Raw genomic sequence first — 12,111 nt, 5'->3', positions numbered from 1 at the left:
TACATTCCTCCACAAAAAAAAGAGGTCATCTGGAAATAAGCCTTGGAATAAGAGTTTGGCAAGCAGCAAAATGGACAATGTCAGGAATACTCAAGGTATGAGTCCTGAGAAGAGGACCCAGCATTTGCCAAGCTCACCCTGGAGCGTGGATCTCAATCCAAAAGCTGCTTCCAAAGCTGCCTGGTGCCACATCCCAGCTTCCCTGCAGGTCCCCTCCAAGGCCTCATGGTTTGCTCAGCGTCCAGCAGTGCCTGCTCCATGCACAAGTGTCACCCCAACACAGACACAGAAGTCCCAAACAGAAAAGGTGTGACTCCCCCCGTAGCAGCTCCTGCATTGTGCCCATGGCCCCGGGGTGCCCCTCAGCCCCGGAGACCTTCCAGCAGCATCCTGGACAGACCTGGGAGCGCCTTCAGAGCCAAAGATACAGAAATTAAAAACATTCACCACTGAAGTAATACTAATTCTGCAGCAACAGGTTTGAAGGTCACAGTAACGCACATGCTCTGACATCAGCTGCGGTCTGCAGAGGATGGTGCGATGTCTTCGGGATGTGCCGGGCTCAGGGGAGCCCTCACCAGCCACCAGCCCCCCGACCTCTGGGCCTCGCCTGGTGCAGAGCCCCTTGTAAACCTCCTGCTTGATCTGGCACAATTTGCAGTTTTTCTGGGTTTGGTTTGGGTTCCTCCAGCCCAGGGCAGGACCCGAGGCCACGGGCTCAGCTCTCACCCCTGGCAGGCACATGACAGTGCCCGTGGCTGGGTGACAGGGAGGGGACACTCGTCTGGCCCCCGGCACCGGGACAGCACCTTAGCTGCTGGCAGCCTTTAGTTCTCAAGGAATCGTTAAAAGAAGAAAATAATTTCCAAGGGTAGAGCTTCATGTTTATAAAAGATCTACAAACCAGAATTTCCTCTGTAGAACTCCTCATGATTGATAAAATCCCACCCATTTCCCTGGGGCCTGGAGGAATGGCTGCATCCAGCAGAACCAGTGCTGGTTCAGAAAACACACCCGGAGGTTCTGCAAACCAGCCAGACTGAGCTGTGACGGGAGCGGGGTGACAGGGACTGGGGGGATGCACACCTGGGGTTCAGCCTCTGTGAACCCAGCAGTCAGCCAGGGTCACCAGCTGGCCACTGACGGGCAGTGCCTGCCTGCTCCTGCCTTTCTCTGCCTGCTCCTGCCTTTCTCTGCCTGCTCCTGCCCCTCCCTGCCTGCTCCTGCCTTCCTCTGCCTGCTCCTGCCTTCCTCTGCCTGCTCCTGCCCCTCCCTGCCTGCTCCTGCCCCTCCCTGCCTGCTCCTGCCCATCCTCTGCCTGCTCCTGCCCATCCTCTGCCTGCTCCTGTCCTCCTCTGCCTGCTCCTGCCCATCCCTGCCTGCTCCTGCCCATCCTCTGCCTGCTCCTGCCCATCCTCTGCCTGCTCCTGCCTTCCTCTGCCTGCTCCTGCCCATCCCTGCCTGCTCCTGCCCATCCTCTGCCTGCTCCTGCCTTCCTCTGCCTGCTCCTGCCCATCCCTGCCTGCTCCTGCCCTTCCTCTGCCTGCTCCTGCCTTCCTCTGCCTGCTCCTGTCCTCCTCTGCCTGCTCCTGCCCATCCCTGCCTGCTCCTGCCCATCCTCTGCCTGCTCCTGCCCACCTCTGCCTGCTCCTGCCCATCCTCTGCCTGCTCCTGCCCACCTCTGCCTGCTCCTGTCCTCCTCTGCCTGCTCCTGTCCTCCTCTGCCTGCTCCTGCCCATCCCTGCCTGCTCCTGCCCATCCCTGCCTGCTCCTGCCTTCCTCTGCCTGCTCCTGCCTTCCTCTGCCTGCTCCTGTCCATCCCTGCCTGCTCCTGCCTTCCTCTGCCTGCTCCTGCCCACCTCTGCCTGCTCCTGCCTTCCTCTGCCTGCTCCTGTCCATCCCTGCCTGCTCCTGCCTTCCTCTGCCTGCTCCTGCCCATCCCTGCCTGCTCCTGCCCACCTCTGCCTGCTCCTGCCTTCCTCTGCCTGCTCCTGCCCACCTCTGCCTGCTCCTGCCTTCCTCTGCCTGCTCCTGCCCATCCCTGCCTGCTCCTGCCTTCCTCTGCCTGCTCCTGCCCATCCCTGCCTGTTCCTGCCCACCTCTGCCTGCTCCTGCCCACCTCTGCCTGCTCCTGCCTTCCCCTGCCTGCTCCTGCCTTCCTCTGCCTGCTCCTGCCCATCCCTGCCTGCTCCTGCCTTCCTCTGCCTGCTCCTGCCCTCACCCACCTGGCCCTGCCCATCCCTGCCTGCTCTTGTCCACACCTCCTCCTGCCTGTCTGCTCCTGTCCTCCTCTGCCTGCTCCTGCCTTCCTCTGCCTGCTATCCTCTCCTGCCTGCTCCTGCTCTCACCTGTCCACCCATCTTCCCCTTCCTGTCCTTGCTCCCTTCTTCCTGCTCCTGCCTGTTCCTGCCTGCCCCTGCCCATCCCTGCCCCTGCCCATCCCTGCCCTCCCGCACGCCACTCTTTGAGGCTCTGCCTCATAAACAGCTGCTGGAATTGTCTCTTCTCATTCAGATTTTTTTTTTTAATGATGCAGAAGGTCCTGGATTACTGACCAAAACCCCCAGGAATCTGGTGGAAATCAGGGAAATCAAGATGCCTGTGAAATCCATGGGTTTGGAGCCTGGAAGAGAATAGCAGAGGGTGGAAAGTAGAAAAGTTTCCGTTATAAATAGCCCTCAGTGCAGCCCTTTGGTCTTGGGCGTGTTTTCAGTCGGTAAATTGTAAACCAAGAATATAAATGTGTTTGTTTTGGTAGAATATTAATACTCCTTACAGAGCTGTTACATCTCAACAGTGTCTGTGAAAGATTTATGCGAGTGCTGACAGAGCGTATCAAAACTGCAAACTGTTCCAGATGTTACAAAACCCCCCCACCTTTCACTTACAAAAAGGTTTGCTCTGATTTACAACAACTGGCATGGGAGTGGTTTGGAGTCGCAATGCCCGAGCGCGGGGAAGGCGGATGGTGGGGGATGCTCCGGAGAGCTGGGCTGACCCTATGGACAATGCATTGGAAAATACAGGTCTATAAGCAGATTTTTCCACACTGATCAAATATATCCATGTCTTGAACAAAAGGCTCCTCTAAGACAAGCTCACACTCATCGCAAGCTTCAGCACAACGCTTTAAGCGATCAACCATGCTTAGCATTCCACAGCAACGCTTTGGGAGTAGCTGGGTCACTGGGATCTCAGCATCCCACTGCAAAAATTACAGAGACTGTAGCAATTTGGTATATTTCTGTTTAAAAACTCTATTAGTCACCACCAACTATAGTTCCTAGAAGTATCACTGACCGGTAACTGGCACCCCGGACACCTCCGGCTAGGGAAACCAAGCTAGCGAGTGGCACAGACATGGAGAGGCTCCGAGGAGAAGCGGTCGGCGTGTTTGGCGGGAGGGGATGTGTGTCTGCACTGCTAATCCCGGAAGACTAGTGTCGTATGTACAGGGCGACCTGGTGTGGGACAGCGAGGACAGGGCTGCGCCGCGACTACACGTTAATGACAAACTCGGGGTTAGTGTAGGAGAATCCAGCAAACTCGTTCTGGTCCAAGTTCATGATGAAGAGTTTGTCCGTGGGCGTGAGCTCCACCGGCTGCCGGGTGAACTCTTTGTCGAAGTTGGAAGTGTCGCGTTTGTCTTTCTGTTAAACGGAAAGCACAGAGTTAAAGTGGGAAAGGAGCGAGGCAGCGAGAGGTGACAGCACCCGGGGCGCAGGCAGCACCGCTGGCAGCCGGGGGAGCCGTGCTGTCCCTGGGAGAGCCGCGCTGCTTTCTCGAGCTGCCACCGAGGAGGAACTCACAGCCCTGTACAAGAGAAGCAACCCCGCTCCACCAACAAGAGGAGGAGAACAGCAGTTTAACACGCCTGAAACACACAATCAGGACATAGAGGGACAGGTGAGAGCCGGGAGTGTTGAGAAGGCAGCATCCCTCCTCTCCTGTTCGCTGTGGGAGAGAGCACGGGGCAGTTCTCAGCATGCAAAACCCACACTGCAACCAGAGCTCAGCACTGCACAGGAGGAAGGAGCCTGGAGGAAGCAACATGCCTCGAAACGGCAGCAATGGTCACTACCATGTGAAAATTTGCACAAAATAATCAGCTATAAGAGCTCCTTCTGCTTTAAGCTTGATTTCTGAATGATGCCGTGATATGGTGTTAACCAACACTGGTTTGTTGACGGAGGATGTGATTTGCTCCAGGGTTGTACAGAGAAAACACACAGCACTTCAAAACCTCTGAGAAGGAAAATTCCACATATGCAACATTTTCTCCTTGCAATTTCTTAAGAAGAACAACTTTGCAGCTACACCCAAGCCAAAAAAGGGGAAAAAAAGGACGTTAGTGTCAGGATTAGCGCTGGGAACCTGCTATCAGCACTGCGGAGCCAGCGCTGGGAACGCGTGGGCTGCTCTTCTAAACCGTGCAGATCAGAGAGTGCCTGGCTCAGGGCTGTCCTGCCGTGGGAGGTGACAGAGCCATGGCAGGAGCGGTGACTGAGCACTGAAAGTACAGCACAAGCACCCCAGGTCCTTCATCCACAACGACTGGCAGTGCAGGGACATTGGCAGCCAGGAACTGGCTCTGCTCTGCCTCATTACTAAAGCCAACATGGACCAAAGACCTTCTGCACCCCTCCTTCCATGTCCCTATATAGGAGACACCCCAGCTCCCTGCTGGAGGTGACTTTCCCCTGCCATGACACAGGCAGGACCCTGTCACAAATTTAGTGCCTTGCAGAAACCTGTATTTGTTTTTAATTTTTCCCAGACTTTGCCGTTGAAGTGTGGCCCCACCACGCCGGGGCCTCACTCTGCTCTGCTGCACCAGGATCTCCAACCCTGGATTAATCTGCCAGCTCGAACTGAGGAAGGTAACTGTGGGGGTCCTGCAGGTCCTGCACCCCACCCCACCCCCCAATGCTGACCTCCCACTGCTCTATCCTGGTGAAGGACCTGGCAGGAGAGATGCTGTGTCCTCCCTGCAGCTCTTCTTGGCCCAATGGGACACTGGGGCACCTTCATGCCTCAAGCAGGAGCACGGCCAGGACACAGAGCCTGGACAGGCCAGGACCACCACACCACAGCTGCAGCTGGATTGAGCCTTGGGAGATGAGCCAGCAATGGATCAGGACCTCCAGGGATGCTTGGAGGCTCCACTTGCCACAGGAGACATCCCATCAGGATGGCTTTAGCCTTGGGGAGGAAGATCAGAAAAAGCCAAGGATGATGGAGAAGAGAAGAAGTGGGAAGGAAAATAGGTCTGGATGGAACTCAAGGAGCTGAGAGAGACAAGGCAGGAGAAGAGCCAGGAGATGGCTGCGCTGTCAGGTCTTGAGCACACGGCGATGCTCTGGAGGGCATCGGTGTCAGCAGCTCCCAGCCTGTCCCTGAGCATCAGAGTCCCTCTGGGGCTCCTCTCTCCAGCACAGAGAAGGAAGAAGATGCGGAGTTGGGGGCACAGAGCAGGAGCAGGGCAGGGCAGACAGGATGAGGGGTCAACTTCAGGTGCAGAGTTCTGCAGGCAAAGGGTGAAGCAGTTGGAACATGAGGACAAGCCCACCTCGATGGCAGCAGGGTCCCCCCAGGGATGAGGGCTGGGTGGTCCCTGGCAGAGCAGCCGTGGCTGTGCTCGGGGTCTCTCCGCAAAAAGTGGGCCCATGCTCCTGGAGGGATCTGAGCCGACCACATGGTTCCTGAAGGCCACATCCATCCAAACCACTGTGAGCCAGGACAGCACTGTCCTACCAAGCCAGGAGCTTCTCCTGATGAGGAATGCTGTGGGTGCTGCAAAGGGGAATGACACGTCCACATGTGACACTGGTGCAAGTTGCCACCATGGTCCCCAGCCCTTGGGAGCATTCAGCCTGGGGGCCCTGGAGTGGGAAAAACCTCCTGCTGCTGCATTTTGGCAGCAGAAGGCTCTGGGAGAGGCTGCGATGTGCCCGGGAGGGGGCTCAGGGCAGCCCACTCCCCTGCACTGCCCTCTCCAGCAGCCCCCCACTACTCCAGTGCCTTGGCTGGAAGCTGAGCATGGCAAAGTGCAGGTTGCTGGTGCCTTACCTTGAATTCTGTCTCAACTGGTGGCAATTTGGCCCCTGTCAAGATGATGGACAATCTCGGAGCAGGCAGGGAACGGCTGTGTGGATCTCATGGAGTCAGGGGAGCGCAGGGGACACTCAGGGCTGAAAGCGCCTCCAGCGATGGGCGAATTGACTCTGGGAGGTGACGAGGAGCACAGCGGGATGGTGTGGCGGTGGCACTGCGTGGCGGTGGCACGGCATGGCAAACAGCTGGGGTCCCACTGCCCGTGGCACTGGGCTCCAGGTATCACGGGCTTAAGGCATTACCCAGAGCAGCATTTCTGCCTGGCCCGCAGGGATGGGGATCCTCCCTGACCGCTGCCAAGGAGCCCCTTCCCCGTGGCAGAGCTCCAGGGCTGCCTGGGTGGAGGACGCCGGGATCAGCTCCCGCCGATGTTCGGGACCTCTCGGAACAATCTTGCGGCGTCCGGACCCGCAGAACTCGGCAGAAGCGGATTCCCAAAGGCAGGAGGGAGGTTAACGGGAACCTGTAATCCCTCTTTAGCTGAAACTGCCAATCGCCTCTAACAACTGCTCCTGGGAGAGCGGGCAGGGATGAGTCACCGGTGCTCGCTGCCTCGCCGGGCTCTGCAGTCTCCAGGAGTGCGAGGCGATGCCGCAGTCGGCTCTGCTCAAGGCGCTGGAAGAGATCCCCGAGCGGCAGCGCTCTGCCAGCCTCAGCTGTGTCCTCCACCTCGGATCGTCCTTCCTCCCAGGGTCATCCAGACAAACTCCTTCCCTGTCCGTGCTGGAGCGGCCCGAGCGGGCGGGGTGGGCGCTGTGCAGCGTGGGCTGGTGCAGGAGACTGCGGGCAGTCATTCCCTCTTGCATGATGCTTCCAGAACATCCCACCTCGGATTTTTGGGACAGACGCAGAGGAAGAACGGGCCGCGGCTCCACTGCTGCGACTGAGCCAGCATCCCCCAGCAGCCGGGGCAGCTTCCAGCCCCAGCTACGGGAAGGAATCACCTTGCTGAACTGCAGAAACTCATTATTGCCAAACACATGCAGGTTTCGGGGACATGTTTTCTCACTTTTTATTTTATAATCAGTATCAGAAAAAAATAAATTGGCACATTACAAGTCAAGCAGATTGATACAGTGAGAGCCCACGAACATCTGCAAGGGTATAAAAGGAAGCAGCGTGATTGTTGTCCTTTCTAGAGAAACTCACCCTTCCTGAAACGTTTCCTTTGATGCCAGAAACAAAACTCGGGCCATTTAAATATCTAGCGGCAATTTTTAAGGGTAGAAGTACCAGTTGAAACACATTTCTTTACATGCTTCATATCAGAATTCACAATATTGGTCAGAGCTAAATATCTCCCGTTTGGGTTAATACCATTTTTGACACATTTAAAGCACAGGTAACAAACTCCATCAATGGCTTTGGCATTTGAAAAGAAGAAAAAGCTTTGCTATGGAACCAATGTTGGTGGTGTTTACTAGGGTGACCACGGATTCAAAAGCAGCTCTTCCAAATTCCCCATTTACCACTGGATGTTCGCTTTGATTTAAAAAACGCTACTTAGAAACTGCACAATCAGGAGAAATCTTTGCCAACGGCAGCTCTGCCTCCCTGAATACCTTAGCCCGCTGCTGGGGACGCAGCGCCGGGAACAAGCCGGCCCAAAGCATCTGTAGAGGGAAGGGGAGCTGTGGTGAGGCTGGACACACAGCAGGACACAGCCAAAAAAGAAGCCAGAACCAGCATCTTGGCTCTCCAGAGCTTTTGGGAGGAGAGAGACTCCGGGGAACAGTTTCATTAAAAACACTTACTTGCCACTAAGGCTAAGAAGGCTAAACATTAAATTTTCATGATTATATAAAACACTAGAAAAAGGAAAGAGCAGGAATTAAAGCACATGATGAAGGGATTTCTCCCGGTTGTCACTGTCTCTCCGTTTTCCCTCTGTCACCCACTGAGCTGTTCCCATTTTCTACAAACAAAAGCCCATTTGCAGCATTTCCTGCACATCACTCCCCTCCAGTGACATCCCAAATAACAGGAAGACACTTGAAATATGGTCACTCTAGTAATGAACTAAAGAAAACCCATGGATGCAAGTTTTGCGATGGAATGTGTCACCACAACAGCAGCTGGAACCTGATGACAGACGCAGGGATGAGATCTGCACAGCAACTTAGCTCTTGGCTTGAGGCTTAAAAAACTCAGAGTTAACAAAGGAAAATCCTTCGAATTCTGACTGGTCAATGTTCCCGACGACTTCCTGGTCGGGAGGTGTTAGCACGGGTGGATGGCGAGTGAAAAACCGGTCGAAGTTTTCAGCACTGCGTCCGCACTATGAGAGGGGAGAAAAGAACGATGGTGGGTGGGGCAGGAAGCGTGGGATGAGGCTGCACCACCCCCCCGCCGCGGCACGGCCACGGCAGGACAGGAAAAGGTGCAAAACACACTTTGTTAGTCACAAGGGCACGGCATGGCATGGCATGGCACAGCCAGGGCCAGGCAAACTCCTGGCTGTGCCATGGGAAGCGGCTGCAGCAGGAATGAGATGGGTTGCGATGACTCACGGTCGCTCCTGCCCACACGCACATGGCACCTGCTCCCAGGGCAGTGCCCACCTAGGCATCTCCCCTTCCCCTGGAGCAGGAGCTTTTCATCATGTCTGGACTGCTCAGAGATTTCCTCCTGCTCGAGGAGAGGAGAGGACCCATCCCTGGCAGTGTCCAAGGCCAGGCTGGATGGGGCTTGGAGCAACCTGGGATGGTGGAAGGTGTTCCTGCCCATGGCAGGGGGTGGAACTGAATGGGCTTTAAGGTCCCTTCCCACCCAAACCCCTCTGTGATTCCATGATTCTGATTCCCAGGGCTGTCCCTTCCCAACAGTCCACTTAGACTGTGATGGTCCATGGCCTCATGGTCCCCAGTGGTGCCACACACCTGATTTAATTTTCTTAGCAACCAAAACAAGGGTCCTGTAGCTTCCCAGGCTGCAAGTCTTGATTTAATGGAATAACAACAGCAGTAGCTGGGATCAGGTGGATGCCAGGTCACTGCACAGCTACAGACCAGGCTCCATCCCTGCCTGTCACCCACATGTCACATCCCCACAACCGGCATGGGGGACTCTGCTGCGCGGGCTGGTGACTCTCCCTCCTGTCACACACAGCCAGTGCTCTCTAGGCTCTGTTTCCTCCCAGGAGCTGCTCAGCCAGCACCTCCCAGTCCCTCAGGCCTCTCTCCCACTGCCCCAGGGAGAACACATGCTCTGAGCGCTGCCACAATTTTTCCTGGGCATTTAACTTTCATTTGTTAAGTAAACAGATTTGCATTTTTAATAAACATCAGACTAAATATAATGAAATATTAATGACAAATACATGCAAATGTCAATGTTTCCCAGTTCCTTCCTCTGCTCAGAGGTTTCAGGGAAGACAACATGAATATCCATCAGCCTCCAGTGGCCTGTTCTTTGGCAGCTCTTGTATGTCCTTATAGCACCAAGTGAGAAACTTGCTCTCCTCAAACCCCTAAACAAAGCTCAATGGGCAATGTTTGAGTCGATTTAACTCCAGCTCCAGCCCCTCCGGCCTAAGCCCATCTGTGGGCACTGTGGTCCCTTCGGGTTGGTAAGGCCACGTCTTTACATTTCTAGCCTGGTTGGTTGAGTTCTACTTCCAAAGGTGCCTCCTGCCCATGCCCTGAGCTCAGCACGGAGCTGAATCCAGCCCTGCTCCCCTGCACCTCTCCTGGGCAGTGCAGCCCCAGCCCCGGGGAGGCTCTGGCCACTGCCGACCCCACAGGAGCCGAGGCTGCTCTCCCTGCAGCGCAGCTGCTGCTCTGGACCATGGGATCAAGTCCAGCCTGAGGACTGAGCAGGAGGATGTTTGAGATATCTGACAAGTCAGCCACAGCCCAACGCCTTCCCCAAGACATCAGATTAACATCAAAACAGCAATTAAATTCTCCAAATGGGAGCTGCCAGTTCCACAGAGCCAAAGGCAGGGCACGAGGAGCCAGGCTGGGCTCGTCAGGGACACTGGGATGACACAGACTGGGAGCAGGCTCACTGGGAAAGCTGCAGTGCTCCAGCTCATCCAGGCAGTGCCACCCCCCTGGCAGGGCTCACCTGCTGACCCATCAGCTCCCAATACACACCCAGAGCCTTCCAGGGCCTTCCCATCCTGCTGTCATTCCCTGTTAGCTTCAGGAGACCTCAGTGCAGACATGCAGGGCAGCCCACGTGCAGTGTCTGACAGCACTGCCTGCCTTTTGGCTACAAAGAAATGTGCTGTCTTACAAAAAAAATCAAAATAAAAAATCAAACCAGCAACCCCCTCAGAAAGATTGAAAAATTAATCCTGATGAGAGCTGCCAGTTATTGGAATAGGAAGCACAAATATATTTTAATATGCATATTGGCAAGCAAGAATTTCTCACTATAATGCAATGAGGTAAGAATATGTGGATGGAAAATTTGAAAAGTTGCATCTATCCGTGGTATTTCCTGCCCTGCTGTGTGGAATTTATGGACTTTCTGTTTGGATGGAGATAAAATGGATGGGTAAAATCAATACTTTAAAGTTGAAAACTGTCTTTGAGCTTATAGAAGGCACATCCCAGCCCATCCCCGAGGTCTGGAGGAGATGAGGTCCAGGTTTGGCCCACCCCTGTGATGAGGGAGAGCAGGGAGGATCCGTGCTGCTCCAGGCAGCAAATGGTCACTGTCTGCACAAGCACCTTCTTTACAGCTTCCCAAATTAAGTTCCTGGTTAAAGGACACAGATGCCACATGAATTTTTACATTTATCTAAAGCCATCTAGTGAAACATCATCCTCATTTTAGTCTGATATTAATGTACAGACATCACTCCATCCTAACTGGAGAAAGGGGGAGGGTGGGAATTTATCTTACATAAATCCCAGTGTGTCCTGTCTAATATTTATAGCCAGCACAGAATGGCTTTTCTTCCTGAGCTGCAGGAATAAACCTGTCAGCTCCGAAGATGGCCTTGTATTTAATCACTTCCCTGCTTGATTTCAAATAGAGACAAAAGGCACAATAAAATATTTTCCATTGATCCCTGGGATGCAATCAAGGGCCATAAGAAACCAAGGATGCTGCTGCCACCCACCCTTGCTCCCAGTGCCAAGGGGAGGTGTTGGACTGAAGACACCCTCGATTTCCCAGGGTTTTGTCCCAAACCAGTAGTACAGCCACAGTCCCACCAGCCTTGCAGGCATCTCCCGGGTGAGTGCGACCTTCCTGGTGCTGCTCTGGGCCAGGAAATTGGCTCGTTGCACCCTGGGGAGGACCAGAGCTCTTCTGGCAATCGTGTCCAGGGGAATTTGGGTCACAGCATGAACTTGGGGCCATGCTGAGGGTCCCTGTGCTGGTCAGGGGGGGACAATGGTGCTTTTCACTTGTGGCTGGCTGATGACCTCACCCTGCAGTTTGGGATGCTCCAGCACATCCCTTCAATCCTGCTGCTGTCAAAGGGAGCATCCACTGCAAGGGTTCCTGGTGTAGGACCCTGCCATTCATCCTTCTAGGGAAAAAGCCAAGTTTCTGCCTAATACACTGAAAACAGAGGCTGAATACTCTGGGAAATCTCAGGGAAAGTCTTTATAGGGCCCTGGGTCGCTCAGAGCAAATCCTGACTGGATTACCAGAGATGTTTAACCTCAGCACATCCACCTGCCCAATGTCAGCCCCCTCAATCCTTAAATCCCATCTAATTAGGAAATTACTTATGCAAACATCAGGACTCACCTTGTACAGGCTGAACTAAGGCTACAAAACCCCCTATGCAGGCAACTGGTGTTTTTATACATCCAGGTCTGTAAGTGGCATTTCAATATTAATTAACTACAAGAAGTTAGGGTGAAATTAATTTATGCAATGAAAAATTATTAGATTAAAAGCCATTTTTTTAACCCCCCATGCCGTTGTGAATAATCCTGGGCTCTGGCATGTGATTTCAGTGCTTTCAAAATGAGACTTTTCAAATCACTAGGCTTTATGTAAAGTAAAGGAGTAATTAGATACCAAAAACAA

At 54.1% G+C, this 12,111-nt stretch overlaps 1 protein-coding gene across 3 annotated transcripts in view; it reads right to left on the bottom strand.

Moving 5' to 3' along the window:
• Positions 1-3,098: 3,098 nt before the first annotated feature.
• PRKCB (protein kinase C beta) overlaps positions 3,099-12,111 on the bottom strand; it is a 94,601-nt gene continuing 85,588 nt past the window's right edge. For 2 of the 3 annotated variants that reach the window (XM_048320798.1, XM_048320800.1), the window contains one exon: positions 7,102-8,392. In XM_048320798.1, coding sequence (XP_048176755.1) covers positions 8,234-8,392 — 159 coding nt within the window. In that variant the 3' untranslated portion in view covers positions 7,102-8,233. Of the gene's footprint in view, positions 3,651-7,101; positions 8,393-12,111 lie in introns of those variants that run through there. The other variant, XM_048320799.1, reaches the window with a different exon arrangement.

The sequence above is a fragment of the Corvus hawaiiensis genome, chromosome 16 (genome assembly GCF_020740725.1).
Source record: "Corvus hawaiiensis isolate bCorHaw1 chromosome 16, bCorHaw1.pri.cur, whole genome shotgun sequence".
Classification (NCBI taxonomy): domain Eukaryota; kingdom Metazoa; phylum Chordata; class Aves; order Passeriformes; family Corvidae; genus Corvus; species Corvus hawaiiensis.
This window is presented reverse-complemented; position numbering and strand designations above follow the sequence as displayed.